General features: G+C 43.1%; 1 protein-coding gene across 6 annotated transcripts in view; it reads left to right on the top strand.

Moving 5' to 3' along the window:
- LOC135899356 (nose resistant to fluoxetine protein 6-like) overlaps window positions 1-22735 on the top strand; it is a 196012-nt gene that overhangs the window by 119947 nt on the left and 53330 nt on the right. For all 6 annotated transcript variants that reach the window (XM_065428606.1, XM_065428608.1, XM_065428607.1 and 3 more), the window contains 4 exons: window positions 15232-15443; window positions 17954-18065; window positions 18681-18765; window positions 21684-21775. In XM_065428606.1, the coding sequence (XP_065284678.1) occupies window positions 15318-15443; window positions 17954-18065; window positions 18681-18765; window positions 21684-21775 (415 nt within the window). In that variant the 5' untranslated portion in view covers window positions 15232-15317. The remainder of the gene's footprint in view (window positions 1-15231; window positions 15444-17953; window positions 18066-18680; window positions 18766-21683; window positions 21776-22735) is intronic.

The raw sequence follows: 22735 nt of genomic DNA, 5'->3' as shown, positions 1-22735 counted from the left end.
GCTTGCATATGCCTGTACTTCTTCCGCCTCCCCTCTTGCCCTATACCTCCCCTTACCCAGCGCAGTACCGTTGCGGTGACTCGAAAGACAGTTATAGCGTTTCGTATCCTTACTTCTGCTTGCCATACCAACCTTGTGCGGCCACGTCGAGGCCTGTCTGTGAGTGAATGAGTGTGTGACCTCTACTCAATACCCCTGTTCTCCACCCGTTTCCTCATCCCACCTCAGCAGAAACATTAAATAATAATTGCTGATCTTCCCCCGCGTTTTCGCTGCGCTGACCCACTATAAAATGGCGCGTCGCCTGAGCGCCGGCTCGATAGCGGCTGATCGCGGTGTGTCCCGCCCAATCTGAAGTGCAGAACCACCTCTGTTTGGCACTGCATGTTCTGTGTGCGGTTGCCTCTTGAAATAAAGCAGCAGCTGCGCTCAAAGATTCCATTACCAAGAAGCGTAATCATCGGCCGATTATTATTATTATTATTATTATTATTATTTGAAAATACTGCTGTCTTGCATTGCAGACATAGCAGGAGTGGGGTACATAAGTCTAGACAACAAAGACACATCAGCAAACATAATTGGGCAACTGAGTAACAAATTGCCTGGCAAGTATCCTGCGAAACGTGCTGTATCGGTATTTGCCGCAACATGCCAACATTCAAGCTTCGTCGCACACATTGTCCGAGAGAATTTTCGTATTTAGTTGCTGCTGTGTAAGCTCAGTTTCGATATTGCTTTTATTGAGCTTTAACATTTGATGAAGCACCTCTCGAATTAGACACGATTTTGAATATATTTAAGAAATAGGGGTGCTTTAACATGTGACTGCATCCAAATTTGTCATGTAAACAACCTCCTTCAAAACTGATATAAAAAGGTTCAATAACAATCTTTTTTATACACGTAGACTTCGGATACCCACTTCATTAACGGCTAAGTACAAGCGCCTCGCGGAAGGACTTATGTGCAATAACACCATGTTCGCTACGCTCATAGCCTTTTTTGTGAAAAATCAGTCTGATTTAAAGCACGCCGTATATTGCGCTAAGCGAAATAACTAATTTGTTGAAGCTTTAAAAAGTGTCTTTGCGCACATCAGTCAAATAATTCCATGTCAGCATCCCATCTTTTATCAACATGCATTTTCGTCATACACGGACTGTCGCATCTATTACATGCATATGCTGGCTAATACGTAAAATTGATGGACTTGGACTACGCATATGCTTTTTATCAGACTGAAATTATGAAACACAACTCAAAGCGCGCTAAAGCGGCACCTAGGGCTTTCCCACATCCTTGGCTGTTTGAGACGTCAAGTTGATAGCATTAGTGGTTCAATGGACGAAAAAAAAAGCTTTTCATTTTCGAGCTCTCGACTCGCATCTGGGTAGTGTGTACATTCTCAATTTGTTTGGCCCACAGGTGTAAAAAGCTAATAGAACTTTGTAGACAATTGCAGTCCACAAAATATTTGCCCAATGTTTATTATTGTGCTGCCCTGATTCCAGTGAATTTATCACAAGGCAGTAATCGCACGCACTTTATCAAACCTTGTTTAAGTTTTTCTCTAGAGGGTGCTCACCACGTTGTTCTTTTGATAGGCTCTTGATGGGGGCCTCGTTCATTGATCCCATTTGCTAGCATAAAAGTTATGGAAAAGTAAATGACCTAATGTCATGTTTTTTTTTTCGCATTTTGTGAAATCATGTGCACTTTTGTTTGTACTCTCTACTCTTTCTAAATGCCCTGCAGTGAGCCAGACAAATGAGCATGGCATTACAGCGTTTAGAGCGTGCAAGATCCAGCACACGCATATTCTCGATTAGGCGGAACGTGTCCGACACAGACGAGGATTTGTAAAACATTATTCTTTTGTGAAACTTAGTAGACCACGTGCCAGTAATCTTGATTTCTATGATATCACTCTTGGTCTTTAGGTCTAAGCCTTATCCTTGAAACCTCAAACTTGGTCTACAATTTTAACCATCTTAATTATTTATGAAAAAGAATGGAGTAAGATGGCTTGCGAGGGATTATTCTGGCAATCTTTGTGGTCCTTATCGGCCCCCTGATAGCACTAGTGACGTTTTCGATAATATTTCACATTTTATGCATGACCATAACCTCGACAGTCTTAACTTCATCGTTCTTGGTGACTTCGAGGTTCCCGGCATTCACTGGCCTTCCCTTACATATTCCGCCAGTAGTGCCTTTATTTGTAGAAACTTACTTCGGTTTTATTTGTCCCATAACCTCATACAATTAGTTCATAAGAATACGCGGCAGAACTCCATACTTGACTTAGTGTTTATCAGTGACAGTCTTGCTCACTTAGGTTTTAAGTGCTATATCCTGAAAGGAATCTCGGATCATAACGCAGTTCTCGTACACATTAACTGTGCTATCCCACATGAACGCTTTAGCTATTCCACATTTCATGATTTTAACAAGGCTGACGATGCTTCTATCACTGATACTCTGGCAGATAACTTTGGCCATTTTTTGTCACTCAGTAGTGAATGTCGTGTTGACAGTCTTGTTGGTTGTTTTGGATCGTTAGCGAAATCTTGCATCAATAATTACGTTCCATTAAAACAAAAGAGTTAAATAATAAACTTCATTGGATTAAACGATATATGTTGCACTTGCCACGCCGTGCAGGTAGAATACGTAAATCAAAGCATTCTAATCGTGCGCTTCGCGTTCCTTCAGAAAAAAAAAACAAAGGAGGAGCTTCGCACTCGTACTAAAAATGCTAAAGATTTCTATTTTTCAGTCAAACTCCCTATAGTACTTAAATCAAATCCTCGCAGGTTCTAGACATCAATCTTACCTAGTGCAACGTACAGTACCTCTTTCAAGATTAACGACGCTATTACTAACGACCCCACTGTAGTTCGGAATGCTTTTAACTCGCACTTCCAATCCCTTTTCAGCCTCGATAACCATGTAGTTCCGAAGTTTAGTTATGATGTACAAACTAAGAAATTAGGCGATATCGTAATAAGTTCTGATGGTGTCTAAACCTAATATTGGATCTCGACGCTAAAGAGTGTACCAGTTCAGATGGTACCTCCAATTCTTTCCTTATAAGATACTCCCTATAGGCAGCTCTTACAGTACCTTACTGTAATCTTCCAGAAATCCTTAGACTCCGGTGAAGTACTAACTAAATGGAAAACAGCCAAGGCCCTGCCTTTGTATAAATCAGGGGATAAAAAACTATAACTACAGGCCAATCTCTGACACCCCAGTCATGCAAGATGTTAGAGTTTTACAGATGTTAGATATTCACAAACACATAATCGAATTACTTAACGCTAATCATGTTCTAACATCTGACGAGCATGGTTTCCGTCATGGTAATAGCACTGCAGCACAATTAGTCGATTTTGTTCATGAGATTGCCTCTAACCTAGACATAGGTAATCAAGTGGATGTCATCCTTACTGACTTCTCTAAAGCTTTTGACTGTGTGATTCATTCTGAACTACTGGTAAAATTAAATGCCATATTCAATAATCGCTGTCTTGTTTGTTGTATAGCTAGTTTTCTTCGTTATCACTCACAATTTGTTTTTTTTTTAACTCAGTGGAGTCAACTCCTGTCGACTTTACGTCAGGCGTTCCTCAAGGATCCGTATTAGACCCTTTATTATGTCTAATATACATCAATGATTTACCTCGTAGCACCTCAACTAAAATCAAACTTTATGCAGGTGACTGAGTATTATACGAATATATTCACCCAATTCATGACCACCACCGTCTTGCCCAATCCATTATGTCTTTCGGCGCTTGGTGCAAAACATGGCAAATGAACATCAACTGTTGTAAAACATTCGTGATGTCATTTGCCAATAGACAGAGCCCCTCTCGTTCGATTATTCTCTGGATGGCATCCAACTTAAAAAAGTGCCTCACTATAAATACTTACGTGTCATTCTATCAGGACATCTTTCTTGTCTAAACACATAGAATATGTAAACGGAAAAGCCCTAAAAAATTAGGTTATTTGCACCGCACTTAAGCTAAGACCCCCCGAGATACAAAACTGCTATTATATAAAATGGTAATTCGCCTTGTTCTAGAATATGCATGTGTCGTCTGGTTCCCCTACAAACAATGTGAAATAAGCTCGCTCAATAAGGTTCAGCGAAAATCCATTCGTTTCATTTGCCAAAATTACAGCCGCAGTTTCTCACCAACACAGGCTCAACAATCTTTGACCATTAAGCCATTACATTCACGTTATCACATTGAAGCCCTAAAACGTTTATATGCAATTAACTCCACATCTGGTCTTTCTGATTGTAACTATATCACATTTACTAATGCCAGTTTTACCCGTAGCTCCAACGCCTTGAACATAACACCTAATTATGCCCGTACTAATACATTAAAGTACAGTTTTTTTTTTCACGTACAATAGAGCTTTGAAATTCTCTACCCGGTAATATTCGTTCACTATCACTAAAATATTTTATATATAGCTATCACTGATAAGCACTTCGCTAATATGTAGAGCACTTCTTTTTGATCATTTATCTTTTTGTGTATATCTGTGTTGTTAAAGTGCAATATATAGTGATGTATAATGTTCCCACTTCTGATATAGCCCTATATTAGGCGGCAGTAAATGTAAATAAAATAAATAAAGACAAGAATTTAAAACTGTGGCGTCTTTATGACTGCCACGAGGAGGACTTTCGAAAAAAAAAATGGACAGGTGACCCATGAACTAATTCAGAATCGATATCAGCCTCCACAATGCAACCAAGGTTATCAGTCTTCCGTGAGTGGTTTTCAAGTGCAGATGTTCACACGGAACCCGAAAGCAACCACTTTATCCGAGCGACATTGCCCTTCTAAACCGGCTCGAAACTGGGTCGCGTATTTTTTAAACCTACTTCCCCGTTCGACATCTACAAAGCATTAATATTTACCATCGTGAAAAAAATAGTGGCTACTCCAGGACCGGATGGACACAGAGTCCTGCAGCTTCAGTAGACACCTTGGTCGCTCAAATGGACGTACTTTTAACTTAAGCTCATACTAGGGCACTCTTGAAGCGACCGTCGCCACGACTGGAGGTGAGATGGCGAAGAAAAAAAAACGCATCTGGGACCCAGAAATTGCAGTTGGATGCCCATTTTGCCTTTGGCATCGAGCCTCGGCAAACTCATCGGTAACACAGGAGACTACGTAGCAACTATGTTTGCCAAAATAGTTGCTGCTATGTTCACTCTTCATATGGTATAAAACGCCATACAGTAAAAAACTGGGCAAGTCTGTGCTTAGTTATAGGGCGAATGCACGAAGACCAAATACGGACACGAGGACAACTGCCAAACGCCATACAGTAAAAAACTGGGCAAGTCTGTGCTTAGTTATAGGGCGAATGCACGAAGACCAAAGACGGACACGAGGACAACTGCCAAACGCCATACAGTAAAAAACTGGACAAGTCTGTGCTTAGTTATAGGGCGAACGCACGAAGACCAAAGACGCACACGAGGACAACTGTCAGCGTCGTCCTGATCATCCCTCTTTGTTCCACTCGCGCTTGGCGTGTCATAGTGACATAAAGAAACATATGTAATCTCAGCAGCAAATATATCCATGATGAAAAAAATTATGTTGGGCCATGTGTTAAGAGAGGCTAATTGGAGGAAACAAAAGCTCCTCTGGAACTGCGTAGAGAAGAATGCGCAGGAGACGGGTAGTTGATTTTATGCCTGCTCACACGCGACGTGCTTAAATGCTCACCGCTCAGCCATCGGCATGTCGTTCTGACCAGCCAACTTTTAAAAAACACAGCGGCTTTCGCACCTTAAGGCTGTTTCGCATGCTGCGACCAGAGCGACAGAAATCGGTGCAATCGCACGCTTCACGATGCGATTTTTAGAGGGCCAATTTCACATGACTGCGATTTCAAAGAAGCGGCTGGCTCGACGCGCAGGGTTTATTGTTGCCAAGTTTTATAGCACAAGCTAAATAAATATTTAACGAAATGAAAAACATCTTTTTTATAACAATATTGATCTGTCTTTACAGAGCAAATAATAGGCGCGTTTTGTAATATAAGAACCTTCTGAATTTTATATTTGTTTTGGAGTGCGGAACAGTGGTGCCAGCAGGGCCAGGAGACGTGGCGGACGTTCACAGCGGTTCGTGGCTGGTTGTTCAGCGCTGTGTGTTGTCTCATGTGCCTTGTATGTCCGTGTCATTGTGCTTGCGCTATAACAAATCGCAAGTTGACCTATGAACAAGTCCATGTAGCTACGCTGACGGCATATAGAGTATTCGGAATTCGGCTGCAGCGAAGCCGTCGTGTCCGCGCAATGAGGTCTCAGCGCTACCCTTGCTCAGCGCCAGCTTCTGGAGAAATTATGTGTGTGTATTGCTCGTGACTGCGCATAAGCGCTGCCTGCTCGATTCAAATTAGTGCACTTAACGCACAAGCAAGCACCAATCATAAAGCACACGTCGTGTTATTGTTGAACGTGTAATGTAATTTGCGTTGTGAAATTCAATATTTCAATTGCTTACATTCTAGCACACATGGTATTGTAGACGTATACACGCTACATGTTGATTGTGTTAGAGCCTCCGACAAGGTAAAGCAGAAACGCTTGATCTTTGAAATGAAAGCATTGGTCATTGATTCCTCTGTGATCACCAGGACAGCAGTGTTTCTCTGAAGCCATTTTGAATACATTCTAAGCAGAAGCAGCGCATCCTCTAATGTTCCACTGCATATAGGAGTTCTTCGGGCAATAATGCTTATTGTTTAGCCTATGTATCAATGATCTCCCCCATGATTCATCTACTGTGCAGCAGTTTATCGATCATTGTGTAATATATACAAAGTTCATGGTGCAACCGCATATCATGTAGCACACATTGCATTTTCAATTATTGTATGATTTACCTGTAATTTGCCGATTGACGTTACTTTGCAGCACAAAGTGGACAAATTAAGTTCATGTGCACTATACGGCTATTAAGTATGGATACTACGACGAGTAATCACACAACTCCTTTGCTACCAGGAAAAGCTCTGCAGGGCTAGTGTTTAAATACTGTGCTTTTTATAAATATTTGGGTGGTCATCTTATTTGTTTGTCATGAGATACTTAGCAGCCCGCCAGCTCTACGTTGGGTTCCCTTCGTCATCCTTTGTGGTCCTCTTAAAAGTGATGGTAAATGATTTGCGTAGAAAAGTTTAATTAGATCGGAGCTTGAATGTGCATTCATAATGGAAATTCCCATTCAATTACTCTAACAAATCGCTTGGGATTGTTACAGAACAAAGCAGTCTGTCTTATTGTTAAATGAAAATTAATTTAAATTCTTGGGTTTTACGTGCCATAACCAGGATCTGATTATGAGGCACGCCATAGTGAGGGACTGCGGATTAATTTTGACCAGTGGGAGTAGTTTGATGTGCACTCAATGCACAGTACATGGGTTTGCCCATGTACTTCGCAGTTTGCCCCCTCCCCCCCCTCCCGTTAAAATGTGGCCGCGGCCGCGTATTACATCCCGCAACCCCGTGCAACGCAACGCCATAGCCACTAAGCCTCCACGACGGATGCCTTTTTATTATTTCCTTTTACATCGGGCGAGACAGTGTCTGCTGTAAAGGAGGCTCTTTCTATACAGTTTCGCTGATAGATGCTCTCTTCCTTCTTTCATAAGTTGTGTTAGACAATGCCCTCTCAAGTTTCTGCTGCTTACCGCCTACTCATCTGCTAGAAGAGACAACTCTTGAAATAGGTTTTCTTTCTGCTGTGTGCATGATGTAGCATGTGCATTCATGTCTCTTTACGTTTATACGTCTGTAGAACCAACTACCTGATAGAGTACTTAGTATGCCTGATCATGCTTATTTGTGCGGCGCTGCTGAACAATACATATTGACGCAATGAATGTTTTCCACGTTCGAATTATGAGAAAGATGCTTGTTTTACAATTGTACCCTCTGCTGTTGATGTTAGTATTGCTTGTAAGATGTTTGCATATGTATGCCCCCCTGATGCAACTCTTCGAAAGTTGAAGTGATCAATAAATGATGATGTGTCAAATCTAAGTGCAACAACTATTTTTTACCTATGACTCCCATCTAAATGCGACTGCCGTGGCTTGCAATTCAACCCCTTACCTTGTGTTAGGAGCAGAATGCCAGAGCCACAGTCGCAGATGAATGAATTGCAGAACAATTTTGTTCTCGACAGATTTGTGTTCTTTTCTTGCCTGTATGTAGTTAACAATCGCAATAAATGAGTGTGCCATTGTAAGAAAGCTGTTTGTGGCCCTTATTGAATAAACTGCATATAGTGTACTTAAATAAAGAAATTTCTTTTATAATATCATAGTGAAATGTTCTTTCAAGTACCTGAGTAGTTCATTACTTCCAAAGATATTGATGACAGAGGATATCGTTATATGCATTTAAACACTAATAAATGTGATCAAACTTATTGGAAACTGTTATTAGGAACACGTGAGGCGTGAATGTTTCGTCACACTTGATTTAAAACACAGTGCGCGTTTAAACCACAGTGCTAGTGTACAACCTTATAAAACACGCCTTGATGGTTTCGAATACTCGTTCTTTCCTTCGTCTATTACTATATGGAATGGCCTTCCGGATTGCACTGTTACAGCACAAAATGTTAACGAATTTTGTAGTCTATTAGACTTGTATTACAATCAACGGGATCATTGAGACTTGAACATGCTTACTGTTATTCTGTGTATATTTTTTCATCCTGCCTGTAATTTGTGTTTGACAATGATGTATAATGTTGTATTGTCAATGTTGAAATGTAAATTTTTTATTCTTTTCCTCTCCTGTAATGGCCCTCAAGTGAGGGCTACAGTATTCCTAAATAAATAAATAAATAAATAAATAAATTAGCTGTGGACGCGCAAGTACCGTTTATACTTAAAGGATGCAAATATTCACAGGAAGCGATGCAACTGGCTGACTTCACTGCACACTCTTAATTTGCTTTTCTTTAAAGTGCCATCTTCTGCAGTTTCATCTACATAATAACAGGCTGTTTGCCTACTTTTCGCATTGTTGCACGAGTTTTCCATGGCGTTGGGGGAGGTTGCATTCTCACTGTGACACTATAGCAAGCCAATAATCTTGTGTAACCGTATAGTCCATTACCATTCAAAGAAAATAACAGTTAATACAGGTAAAGTAAGGACACGAAGTCCGCAACATATTCAAGATTTATTGGTTTCTGTGCAGAAAAAAAATATTCACCATCAGAGCATGATGTGCATGAATGTGTTCTGTGCATGAATGTGCATGAAACATTCAAAAACGAATTGACGATGCTGTTTATTCAAGCCACGGAGTTTAATATTCAATCGTAAAGAATTAATTATGATAGCCTGCACGTTCGGCATGTGAAATGTAATACGCCGGTAAAGGAAGATAACCTTTCAAGATGCATCGGGAAACTTGCGACAGGAAAATAACGAAACGAGATCGTTGCGCGTTCACGTTCATTCTTAGATGTGTTGTCATTTGCCTTTGACAAGGTTGCAGTTATTTAAACTGCTCCCTACGCGCGATCTTTCTATGCGACTCAACAATGAAGAAAATTGCGACGACCCCAAAAGCGCCATTTCGTCTCGTCGGGCTCGAACACCGTGTAGTATTCGCAACCCGCAAAGGTGTGTCCATAGCATACGAAGCAAACGTGAAAATGCACTTCATTTGCGGCGTAGTGTGTCAACGAACTCATAGAAATATAGAAGAAAATCTGCGGTACAAGTTTTTGTTCTCCCTTCGCGCATACGTACCGGATTCGGCAATCCACGTCTCCGCGCATTGCACTTGTGAGCGAGACGCGATTTTCCAGAAGAACCCGCAATATTGCTGTGGGCGCAATTTCGACGAAAAATCGCTGCGATCGGTGCGACGTGCGACCAACTTATTGGTCGCAGCCGAGAAAGGGGTAGGGGGGTAGGGAGTGTTGGCACTGTGACTGCGATTTCCGTCGCATGCAAATAACGCTTGCGGTTCGATCAAAGTCGCATCATGTGAACAAGGCTTTAGGCGTTACAGGCAATAGTTCTGAGGTGATGCCTCCTGCAGGGACAACATGGCCACAATTAGCACATGACCGGGGTAGTTGGAGAAGTATGGGAGAGGCCTTTGCCCTGCAGTGGGCGTAACCAAGATGATGATGATGATGATGATGATGTCTCCGTGGATAGTTTATTTGTTTCACTGATTTAGGGCAGTGCAATACCAAGCTTTTGGTCGCCTCAGGAAGAGCAGTGGCATACAAGGTGATTTAGTTCCGTCTCAGCCACAAACAATGTTGTTCTCAAGACTCGGAAGAACGGAAGAAGTTAAAAAGGATTGTGTGCTGATCTTGCCACAGCCGGCACAACGCCGGCCGTGCACTAAGCTTCCACAGTAAATGACTGCGCTACTAAATATCACGTTTTATATTTTGAATGACAATTTTCTCTCAGATGATTGATGTCTTGCCAACTATGTTAGGTGGGTGTTTTTATTTATGCTTGAATATTTCAATCAACTAATTTTGTCGCCCTTTTATCATCATCTTTGTGTCCACTCCAGAACGAAGATCTCTCCTGGCAATCGCCAATCAGCCCTGTCTTGATCAGCAAACCCTGTGAGATTGTCTTTTATACGTGCTTGGTACAGAGGTACCTAATGATAACTTAGGTGGATGCAGAGACTTCATGTCCTATATCAAACCATTACAGCTTCACTCTCATCAGCATAAAATATATATTTCTTCTGTGGTAATTGAAATTTGATATATATAAATTTGACGGCGTACCACCAATAGCTCCTTGTTTTGTTTCCAGTGGCGTGGGCTCCCCTTGCAAGTCGATAAGGCGGATTTGACAGAATTCGCGACTACCTAAGGGAAAAGGAGACCTCCGGTGGCCTCCGTCAACACTGTCCTTCCTTTCGCCTTAGCCCCAAGTGGCAATCTATCAGCATACACACCAAATTGGGGGAAGGGGGCTAAACAGGTTGTTATCGCTAATACAGGAAAGCAAACTGCACTTGAAGCACTTGCAACTCGAGTGCTACACCCTGCAAGCAAAGAAATGTCGCGTGCTTAATCACCCCTGTAGTTGATATCTTGAGTTTCTATAAGAGCACGACTGTTTATTCATGTTTTCAAATTTAGCCGTGTACTGTGTCATTTAAACTTAGAAACAAAAATCCGAGGACACCTTAGTATTTCTTATGAGTTGTGAATGCGAAAGCATCAATGCCTTATTGAACGCCGCTGAGTGGTCCTTGGAGTTATAAACCCCTCGTGGGTAAGCGAGCGCATTGAGACCCTTGGCCTCCTAGATAGTACGTGGCCGGTGCACTTCGATCGGTTATGTCATGCTACCTGGAATCTTTTTTGACGTCATCGCTTTCGTCAGGCCGGGCTTGCCGACGGAAATTTCGGTCCAAGTAGCATGGTGTCATAAAGCACAGTGCACATGTGTGCTATCGAGGCAGCGTTGGTTTAGCCCAGTTGGTAAGATGCTCGGCTTCCGTGCGTCTTGTCGTAGATTCGAAACTCGCTACCGCGATAGCTTTTCCTTTCGAATTTGCTTTCTTTTTTATACATTAATTTCTTTACATCGATTACCGAGGCGAAGTTGAACGCGGGGGAGTGGTCGCGCGGATAACACAGGCGTCCGAGAGCGAGGATGACATGGCGTGGCGGCGATGCTCTCTCCCCTCACGCAACATTTGGCTCGCCGGCACGGCAGCAGGCGGTCCCTTTCGCCCGCACTGCTCCGTCGAGGCGCTCACGTGACTTGGCGTCGTAACAGCAACTAATGGGAATCGAGGGGCTGCTTCGATGCAACATACGCCGGCTTTATAACTCAATTGGCCTTTCGACGCTTTCGCATCAGTATGGTGTTCGTGCGCAAATCCGCTGGTATACGAGCTTCATAAGCTTCTTTTTGTTTACTATGATGCAGAGTATAATTGGTGCTTTGGGATATGAGATACTTGTGTATATTGAACAACAAATAAAATTTTGCTGCACGTGTTCATTGATATACGTGAACGAATGGGATCTGACGAAATCAATTAGGCACGTTTTCAAGCTTGTTGCGAAAAGCTTTCACTCTTTTTATAGTGTGGTTGATATATATGCTTTGGAGTTTCCTGCGCCCTGTAGCCGACGATGATGGGTGTGGCCAACGCCTCCTATAATATACAATGCCTGGAACGTGAGCCGCAAACGCGCTGCCCTGCCCTCGACTGTACTCTCCTCCTTTTGGTACGGTGGCGAGCGCCTCTTGCGGCCAGCCCTTGTAAACACGCCGGTGGCACGGCTACCGGGAGCCAGCCGGGAGCGACGTCGGCAGCCAAGTGGCTGGCGCGTCGTGAGCTTTCGGCGGCGGCGGCAGTGGTTGCCATGGGGACCGGTACGGTGGCGCGCGCCGTCCTGCGGCGCATGGTCGCAAAACTCGGCAGAGAGCTCCCTATGGAAAAGAGAGCGACGTTCCAGGCATATAGTTATAGGAGGCGTTGGTGTGGCAGATTCCTAATTAAATGTTACCGTAATTCTGTTCTCGGCTGCTGAGCTTGAAGTCATGGGTTCGATTGCCGGTCGCGGCGGCCGCCTTTAAATGAGGAGAAACGCGAGGACTCTGATGGGCTTAGATTTTGGGGCACGTTAAAGAATCCCAGGTGATGAAAATTAATCCGATAATCCGAAGTTCCCCCACCCCTTTTACTGTGTGCCCCATAATCAGATCGTAGATTTGGCGCGTACAACCCGAGAATTTATTTAATTTTAGGCCTCAAAGTGCACGCACGAAGCTGATGCAATTATTACTGTCTTGCACCGTCACGCTGGAGTTTGCGCTGGTCCTGTGGGCAAGTGATAAGAGGCGGCTTTATTTCTGTGAAGTCTCTTAGTGACACACGGTTGCTGTGGCGGAGACCACAACAAACATAGCTTAAAGGTAGCCTGCTGCATCATTATTTCTGCGCCTTGAGGAGCCTTCTTCGTCGGCCTGAATTCCAACGCTGTGCGTGCCAGACTCTCAACGGTTTCGCGCAAACTGCTTGTTCACTAAAATTTCCACTGACAAGTGTTTCAGGCCTTATTCATTATATGCTTCATTACATCATTCATTGTCGTCCCTTTGACGGCATGGGAAGCATATTATTACTTCTTTCTTCATACCTTACAAACTCAATTTCATGAAGTACACATTTCTGGCAATCAAGCTGTCATGTGCTGGAGTAGAGTTTTTTTTTTGTGCGGTAGATAATCTACTGCGCATGCTCACAGATCACGGCTGTCTTGAGGCTGTGGTGCGCAGACTCTTAAATATGCATAAAGCGTCGCCTTGTGGTTTTTATCGGTCTGTCAGTGGCTTTGTTCTAGGGATCACCGCAACACCAAACAAGCGTATACAGGTGAGACAAACCGTTGCCGCCAGCAAGAAATATTTTCCTTTATTGCTTGTTATTAAACGGCTAAGAAGTTTAATTTCCAATGATGTGATGAATTATGTTGACTTCCTAATTATTCGATTCCTAGTGACCTTTCTTTGGTTCCAAATGACCTTCACTGAATAAGAAATTATGTTTCTTGTGTTATGCATCAATTCTGATGAACAGCCCACAAAGGCCGAAGGAAGTGTTTTATTGTTATTAGAAAGAACGATGGGTTAGGGCACATTCCAGTACAACACAATACACAATATACGATTAGGCCACCCATAATAGGCGTGGACGTTTAATATCGGTCGGACGTTTCATATATAAAGCTGTGTTGTAACGATACGGTCTTAGTGCATAATTTCTTACATCACATAAAGATGTTTTGTTTTGTTGCGAAGAACACGTCTTCATACCGAAACTACATGCACTTCTCGTGCTACGTAGAGAGAGGAGCACTGTAATGAATGCTAGAGAGGTTCGCCTGGCAGTACGCCTAACTTGTTACTCCAGATGGGTCTGATGAAAACTGAAATGATACACACTGTGCATGTCACAGGCAGACAACACACATTGTAAACTGTAATGCACAAACTAATCGTAATGTCCCGTTGAGGCCAGTGTCTCTCAAAATATTTGAACGTGCCTTCGTTGCGTCGGACGCACGGAGAGCGCTACTCCATTTCCGTATACGCGGCACACAAGGCGCAGTGTCCATCTGATCCGTTATGTTTCAAATGGAAAGTATTTATATAACTGACATTTAGCCATATACGGTGTAGACAAGCCCGATTGCGCCTGTCAAGACCATACCAGCATGTGGAATTCGCGCATTGGGTCATAACTGTGAATATCTTGGCACTGAGTAGGTCCAGCAGCAGATTGCGTGAAGCCTACAAATCAAGCCGCAAGAGCTGATCCGTCACTCTCTAGAAGGGTAACGGGAGTTGCTCCTTATTATTACTGTGAACTGAATCAGCAGCGCAGTCTTCTTGGACGTTGCCTGCTACTCCCCAGTAAGACGGCACTGCAGAGCAATGCTTTCCTCCATCCCACAAGCTTCGGTGTGCAACAGCAGATGTCTGATATGCTGATAATTAGCGTGTGGCGGATCTGTAAAGATGGTCGTGATTCTGCAAAGGTGAACCAGGAGCTTACTGGCTGCTTCGAAGTGTAACTGAAAGCTGCACGCAGTGCAGCCAGCTCCGTGACAGTGTTATAGAGGTCCTGTGGCTCTGCTTCGTGCAAGTGGCGATACCTTTTGACGAAACTCCCACCGCTATAGCGGAATAATCATTTGTTACAGCGCTGTCGGTGAGGATGTGACGACGTTGTTCGTAGCGGCATGGCATATCTTGTAGGGTAATGTATTGCGATGCAGGCATGGGGGTCCTTCTTTTGCTTTTTTTAATATTGGCACGGTCTTAGTGGTCGACCAGGCAGCGAACTTCCACAGAGGTGCTAAAGCCGCAAAAGGATCTTGGTAGTGAGATGGTAGCAGATCGACTATTTTAGAGCAATATTCGCTAGCAAGAAGACGCTTAAGAATTCTGGCGACATATCCAGCACGAGCACGATTGAACTTCTGGGTTTGTAGAATTGGTAGTGAGAGGCGCCTGTTTCTTTTAGTGTGCTAATTGTATTCCTCTAGAGGGCAAGACATAATTTTAATGCTATATAGCGTTTTATGCAAGGCTATGTCGATTTCTCTGTCTCACGTTTGCATAATTTTTGTACACGCAGTGTTCGACGCATCCGGAAAGTACCCCACGGGCCTATTCCAAGGGTCTCACGTCGACTTGGGCGCTTTTGATGAGTGCTTGGAGACCATGGTCCTCGACGGTTCTGGTCATGTGACTTCGCGAGGCCAGTACTGTAATCTGCAGTTTTACGTAAAGAATTCCACCGCATGGCAGAAGAAGATGGAGCCAATGTTGCAGGTCATGGATACAAGTGTGAGTGCATGTAAAGTATGTTTCAAACAGGTGTGCTCCCGTGACGCCTTAATGAAGCGCGAATCCTAAAAAGGCTAATAGGAAGGTAAATTTTCTTTGGCAGAATTCCAGATGCGCAACAGTGGCCAGGGCGCTATAACGTAAAACTATTCCAAACTTTTCTGTTCCAATTCTGCTATCAGCCCTCCCCGATTTGTCAAAAGCTTTTTACGACCACCCCCACTTCACCTGTCTGTCACGCGACGTCACGAAAACCGCGATACCTCCCTATCTGATATGATGTGTACACACTGATTGTGCATGATTTGATAGAAAAAAGAAAAACAGTTATTTCTGATTCGACCCCTTTTCGCCATTAGCCCTCGGCTATTGGTAAAAAGTTTTCGGACTGCACCCACTTCACCTGCCTGTCACGCGACGTCACAAAACCGCAAGAACTCACCGCGTCAAACTGACGCGTACGCGATAAAGATGCATTAATATGCCGAACAAAATGAACAAAACTGAATTTTCTTCGGAATAGCCGCAGGCTGCCTCGTTCCGAAAGGAATAAAAGATGGCTGCCGCCGATCGCTCAGACGCTGTCTACTGCACCTGCCTTAGAGCATGGGTGTATTTGCGTATAATAAAACTTTTTGCGGGGCCATGTAACGTTTTCGAGAACTTTCGGCACGTTTACCCCCTTATTCTGCGAACTCTTCTTTGCTGAGGGTCCGTTTTAGCGTCATTCCTGAGCTTCCGTTGCATGCCGCCGCGATTTTCGACCAGCCATCGACCAGTCGTAGACGCCGGCACCACCCTCTTCATCCGGTTATCGACTTTCAGTGCAGTGACTCGGCCACATCGAATCCCTCTCCACTTGAGCGTTCTCCTCGCCTCTTGTCAGCCAATTAGATACGACAAGCCGCTCAGTGTAGGAAATGTTATTCGTTTTTCAAGCAAACAAAAGTGACCTCCTATGAATGAGGAGAGCGTTTGATTGGTCTGTTAAGACAACCCTGCGGGTGACCGCCCGGTGCTTGCGTTGGTGGTTACGCAAATTTGACGTCATGAGATTGGAATAGAAGCATATGAAATAGTTTTACGTTATAGGGCCCCAAATACCTAACGAATTCATTTACACTTCCATGTTTCACCATGATCACACAAATAAGATTAAAGTAATTATTCGTAAGAGGTGTTATCACTGGCTATTCCAGTTCGCGTTTCGTTCCGACTTGATAGTGCATGCGCATATTGTGTTTCCATTTGAATATATCAAGGTGACTCTCATTCTCGTGCAGTTCTTTTGCATATTTCCCCAATGCGCTATATTGCATTGACATCGAAGACCCCCGGGGATCTGTAAGGAAGAAAGAGCGCGGTTTAAAAAGTGATATCGTTATTGCCAAATTTATCAAGTATACTGTTTCGCTAAGAGCATGCATACATCTCAATTTTTAATACCAACACGACAACTAATTGTTCTTGGTAGTTTTGTTTGCGTTTCGTTGAACCAAATTCTAGAGGAAGCATCGTGCCCTGACACGGAGAGATTTGAGACAGCTGCATATGGAACTCACAACTTCTGATATTTACGCACTGACATATTGTTGTTAACAGTTATGAGGCTTGCACACTGTTCCAAGCCTGCTGGCATGCCCTAAAAGGGCCGGGATTATGCAACGATTATTTTGTATTCCAATCCGCTTCGCGCTTCGCCAGGGGTTCAAGCGACGCCCCGTCTATTACTTTATCACTCGAATTGGCTCCGCGCGAACGGCACATGATAAGAAATCAATATAATCGAGCGGACGGTACCTCTACGGTGCACCAGTCCAGATTATATCGTGGTTTGTCAGCATTTCTGCGCACTAGGGCACGCGGCGGTTGCTGATAATAGAGTAGAAACTGGACTATAGGTCGTAACAAAATATAAATCGGCCTCCCACACTTTAATTCTAAAAAGAAATAAAAAAACTGGTATAAATTGGTAAAAGATAACCGGTATATATGACGGGCTTCAACTTTTTGCGGGAGTTTTTTGAAAGAAAGGTTCACCCTGTATTCAGGTTTTTACGTATAATAAAGCTGAGACGGCAGACAATCGCAAACCACCTCGCTATCAGAAATCGATGGTACACTAGTGTTCGTAAGAATATATAGCATGGCTGCTTTCTCCGTGATGGATGCAATATGGTTCTGCAAAAACATCACCTGCCTGAAACTAGTGTGTCATCTCATCGCCTAATAGTTTTACTACAGGTCTTGATTCATCCATATTATCCTGTTTTGGCTAAATTAGGAAAAGGCTTCCGTTCTCCTCTTTCCTCCTGGTACGAGAAAGTGCTGGTGGGGCAGCATGCGGTTCTTGAACCTGTCACATGAATATAAGCGTAGGCTGCATTAAAAAATGTACTTCAGCATATATGTTTTGCGTTATACATGCAGTCCCATTGACCACACACGATGTTTTGCACACCTTTCCATAACTCTCCCTCTCTATCCCTCTCCCCTTCTCTCTCTCTCAGATATTGTACTTCAAAAAATATTTCTTCCTGGAAGAGCTTCCAATCGTTCGCCTGGGAATCTGCGCTTTAGACGATTGCAGTCAAGACGATCTACAAGCTTTAGTAGACTCAGGTACGTCTAAAACATTGTTGGTTTTCATTTTAGTTCAAATTAGCCTATCTTACACTGTTACGCCACTGTTTCGTGCAATCCTATAAATATAACTACATGCCCCATGTCTAATAATTACATATGAACATATGGGATATCTCATATATAATAACGCGTGGGTTCCCATAGACCATATGGGACGCCCTATAAAAAAATGACCCATTTTCCCCACAACCACCACCTCCAGCAAGTGTACCCTTGGGGTTTCCATATAAACACTCATACAAATACAAAACATAAATAGAAAAAAGTGAACATTAACGGGAGTTTACCGCTCGTTCTGCCGGTTAGCATTTTTTTTAGGTAGTGCGGTCACGATTGAACTTTTGGTAGTGACAGGTTGGATGGTTCTCTATAGGCACGGTCGTGTGCGCACAGGTGCTACCAACGTAATTTATTGGGCCCTTCGCGTCCTGACATCAAATATATTCTACGAACAAAGCATACATTTCAAGTAACAATGAATGAAGTTTTAAATATTAATAAGTATACCGCTTGCATGATTAGCAGAAAGAGTGGCGTCTAAAGGATAAGAATTCATTGCTAACAATTTCCTTCTCTCCTTTTTTTCTACAGTAAAGCCTTCCGTACTTGATATTGAAGTGTCCAACTGCCTCACAATAGGGTCTCAACCGTGGAGCGCAACACAAAAGTCCATTGTGTGAGTTTGATTTCGCATTCGATCCTGATAGCCACCTCGAGTTATATGCAGTAGGAGCTAAAAATGAGCAGGACAGGGGTCTGAGAAAAGCGAAACATTTCCCTACCCTGTGAACGCAGCCTAGGTTTCATCGTTTCTAGCTGTACCGGCGTTATGCGATTAAGAGACTTAGATGTGCTAGTTGGTTATTGACTTGATGGAACATGGTTATAACGGCGCGTTTTGACAGGTCACAGAAGCTCAGTTGAAGTTCGACGACTGCCCTCTGTGCGTTCTTTCTGTGTGCTGTCCTGAAAACGCGTCGTTATAACCATGTTCCATCAAGCGTTATGCGACCAACGCAGTGTTTGGAGCCGTATTTAAACAAGAGGTTCCTAGGCTTAAGATGTTCGTAAGAGCAAATGTTATACTAGCTCGATGTGGGAAATATTAGTATGGAACACGGTTGGTTCAGTCAGTAGCAAAGAGCACTTGCGAACCAAAAACCTGATGAATACGGGCCGTACTGGTTTATCGGCATCAAGCCATGACTGCTGAAATTCGGCCTTCTCGCGGAATCTGTACTTCTGACTTTTGACACCAACTGCATATGTCTTAGTGGTATGCATAAGTGCCTTTTTTTCCGCTTACAGAATTTTAATGACTTCGGTACGTGAAAAATTTATCGCAACAATAGTGCACCAACTATTATTCCAGCATCCATGGCAGAATAATTAATGTGCTGTGTTTGAACAAAAGAAGCAATTTTTGGTTTCCTTGGCGTTCTGGGTCTCTTCAAAGTGCACTTGTCTCATGTGTTTGAGTAGTTAACACACTGCATTGAGCTTGATGCATCTTGAAATTTCAACCACAAGTTTGCAGAAACAACGAGGAGAGGGCTGTGGCGTAACCTATTCATTTCAGTAGCACACGCACCTTCAGAAAGATGGTATAAACCAAATCCTTGCGGTCCCCGTTAAAGCTATTATTAGCTCTTGGGGTTTTACGGGCCAAAACCATGGTATGATTATGAGGCACGCCGTAGTGAGGGAGTCCGGATTAATTTCCATCCCCTGGGGTTCATTAACGTGCACCCAATGCATGGCTCACGGGCGTTTTTGCATTTCGCCCCCGCCGAAATGCGGCCGCCGCGGCTGCGATTCGATGCCGCGCCCTCAGGCTTAGCAGCGCACCCTACGCTGTGGAGACAGGGGGGGGGGGGGGGGATGTAGAGATGGAGAAAGAAAGTGAGCACAGATATACACAATCACAGTTGGTCATTGCTACCGCATACAACCGCGGTAACAGATGTTACTAGTGTATAAAGGTCATAATCGCTGTCTTTAAAAGCTCTGGGACTTCATTTGTTTACATTAGAAAAACAAGTTGTGAAATATAATGGTAAGGCCAGGTAAAGTAGCAGCAAGTGAGGACATCACATACCTTTCATGATACAGAGAGTCTGCGAACCGCACTTTTAGTTTTGATGACGAGTGCTCTGGTGTTCTCCCTTTTTTTTTGTGCAAGATGTTGAGAAATCGGTCTTGAAGTCTATAGTGGTACATTTCTTGGCGTTTCAGCGTAATATCAAAGTTGTAATCCCAAGATTACCATAGTATTCGACAAGCCTTGCTTCGGTCGTAAGACTTGGTACTACCATGAAACAAATCACCAAGTGCCCACAAGGAGGCTTGAAACAGTGCGATTACAGCTGATGAGCATCATGGTTCAAGTGATACATGCTGCCTATGAAAATTTAGCCATCTTATTTCTTGAGTGTGCATCATTACGCTAAAAGGAGAATTGTTACTGAATCAATAAAAAAAGAAAGGGAAATCTGTTTCAATGCTTCTGTTCTATAAAACTAGTACAAAGGTAACAGCGTCTGTAGCTGCCACGCCTCAGGCTTACCAGCGCAACGCCAAAGCCACTGCGCCACAGCAGCAAATTCTCAGAACGTGGGGCCAAATTCACAATCTATCTCCTTCGTAAATGGCCTTTTCGACTGTGCGGCCGCACAATCAAGATTTGCCGGAACTTGATCTTGCGAAGAATCCTGGCGTAAGAGCTCCTTGTGAATACGGGCCCTGGTTTTCTTCGCCTGCTGCACCACCTTACGGTCTGCCGTGACCTTCACGTGATGCTGTGAGCAGTTACGTAGCACACAGTCTGTGGCCTATGCGCGAACCTAACGGCGACGGGGAGAATAAAGTATCTCTTTCATGTTATCTTAGCTTTGTACTCCCGCCTATGCTTGTCTAGCTTGTTCGGCCACTGATTGTACGAGCGAGCGTGTTTCAGCATAAGTGGACTCATATAATGCTCCTGCAATAGATTAAGCGACTCTGTTCTGAGAACTTCAGTTTTGAACTGAGTTACACACGCGCTCTAAAAACATTTTTCTTCGTCTTCTTTAAGAATGCAAAATCCCCAGTCTCTAAACTAAGCGAAGCCACCGGCAAACTTCAGTTTGTGGAGTATCTTATGGAAAACATTTTTTTCTTCAGATAGAAGGATACTCACGATGTTGTAACTTTGTACGTTGTTTGGAACGTGAATTTCAGACTCGCCGCGCGAACCACAATTTTATACCCGCGTCTATACAGTTGCCGTATTTCAAAAGAAAAAATTGAGAAGCATAGACATTTTTCAGCTCTCACTTATCCAATGTCGTTGCGTGAATGATGCGCTTAGCATTTAGGAGCTACTTGATTTCACTGATATCGCTTGTACCGCTCTATTAGCCGTGAATCATTCTCTCCAAATGACGTTTTTCTCCATAGGAAGTATCTTTATGCGCACCTCGGCTTCATGCAACTACGTTCAAGTGATGAATTTATTTGTTTATTAATTTTACAATGGCAGCATGGAGGAGTATACGCATTCGGTTTTTAAATAACGCGCATGTGCCCAAACTTTATCTGTTCTTTGGAATGCAGGATACTTTTAGGATTCCTAGTCATCGCCGTTGTTGGCAGCACATCAGTCGACCTCTTCATACAGTCGAGACGAAAACTTTCTGGGAAACACAGTGAGTGAAAAACTTTCTCTTGATATATTTGAAAAATATATGGCTGCTTTCAAGGTAACCTAATCCAGGTGCTTGATATTCCTCTTTTATGACGACTATACAGATATATTTCAAAAATCACGTCTTTCAGGTAGCGGACCTCCAACACTTGAGCAGGATTACTTCAAAAGTGAGATGTTATTTGCACGAGAAGTACGAGATTTCAGATACTTCATTGGTAGGACTAGTTACCACTGATCAGCAACAGCAGGGTACATGTCATAATTGCGAATTCTGAGAACTAATCTTCTTTAAAAAAAAAACCTGTAACTATGTACTCGTTATGAGATATACATCGACCGAAATAATCATTGAAGCCAACTTACAATGAAGACAGGAAAGTACAGCAAATTGATCTTTCTTTTGAAATTGAAATGTACAATAAATTACTAATGAGGTTCAGGTTTTGCGAAAACTTTCATATTCTTCACAATGAAACTATGAAGATTATCAAAGTTGAATGCATTTTTGGATGCAGTGAATTGCATAATCACGTTCTCATTTATTTTTATCATCGTTTCATGTCCTTGCAGTTCTGTTCCACAAATTTACGGCACTCATCATGCCGATGCCGACTGTGTATAGTTGCTATAATTTTATTAAGTTAACTTAATGACAATTATACCTTCAAGGATTCACAAAGGATGCTCTAGCAAGGATCTGTCATTCTCCACGTTACCTCTGAGATTGGCAAAGCTGCCACGGCGGCACTTCTACAGTACTTAAATGCGTTTCAGTTCAGAGAATGAAATTCTAGCTGCAAAAGCGCACTTAGTGGTGTTGCCGTAGAGATACACGTGAGGCACTACAAAGCTCTCCGAAGCTGCTTTGCTTGAGAGTTTAGCGGTTCGCATAACGGAATGTCAACTACAAATGTGCAAGTGAACCTGGTTTCAGACTACACGTCTGCTAGCTGTAAGG

The sequence above is a fragment of the Dermacentor albipictus genome, chromosome 1 (assembly GCF_038994185.2).
Source record: "Dermacentor albipictus isolate Rhodes 1998 colony chromosome 1, USDA_Dalb.pri_finalv2, whole genome shotgun sequence".
Taxonomy (NCBI): Eukaryota; Metazoa; Arthropoda; class Arachnida; order Ixodida; family Ixodidae; genus Dermacentor; species Dermacentor albipictus.
The sequence above is the reverse complement of the archived record's forward strand: the minus strand, read 5'-3'. Positions and strand labels throughout refer to the sequence as shown.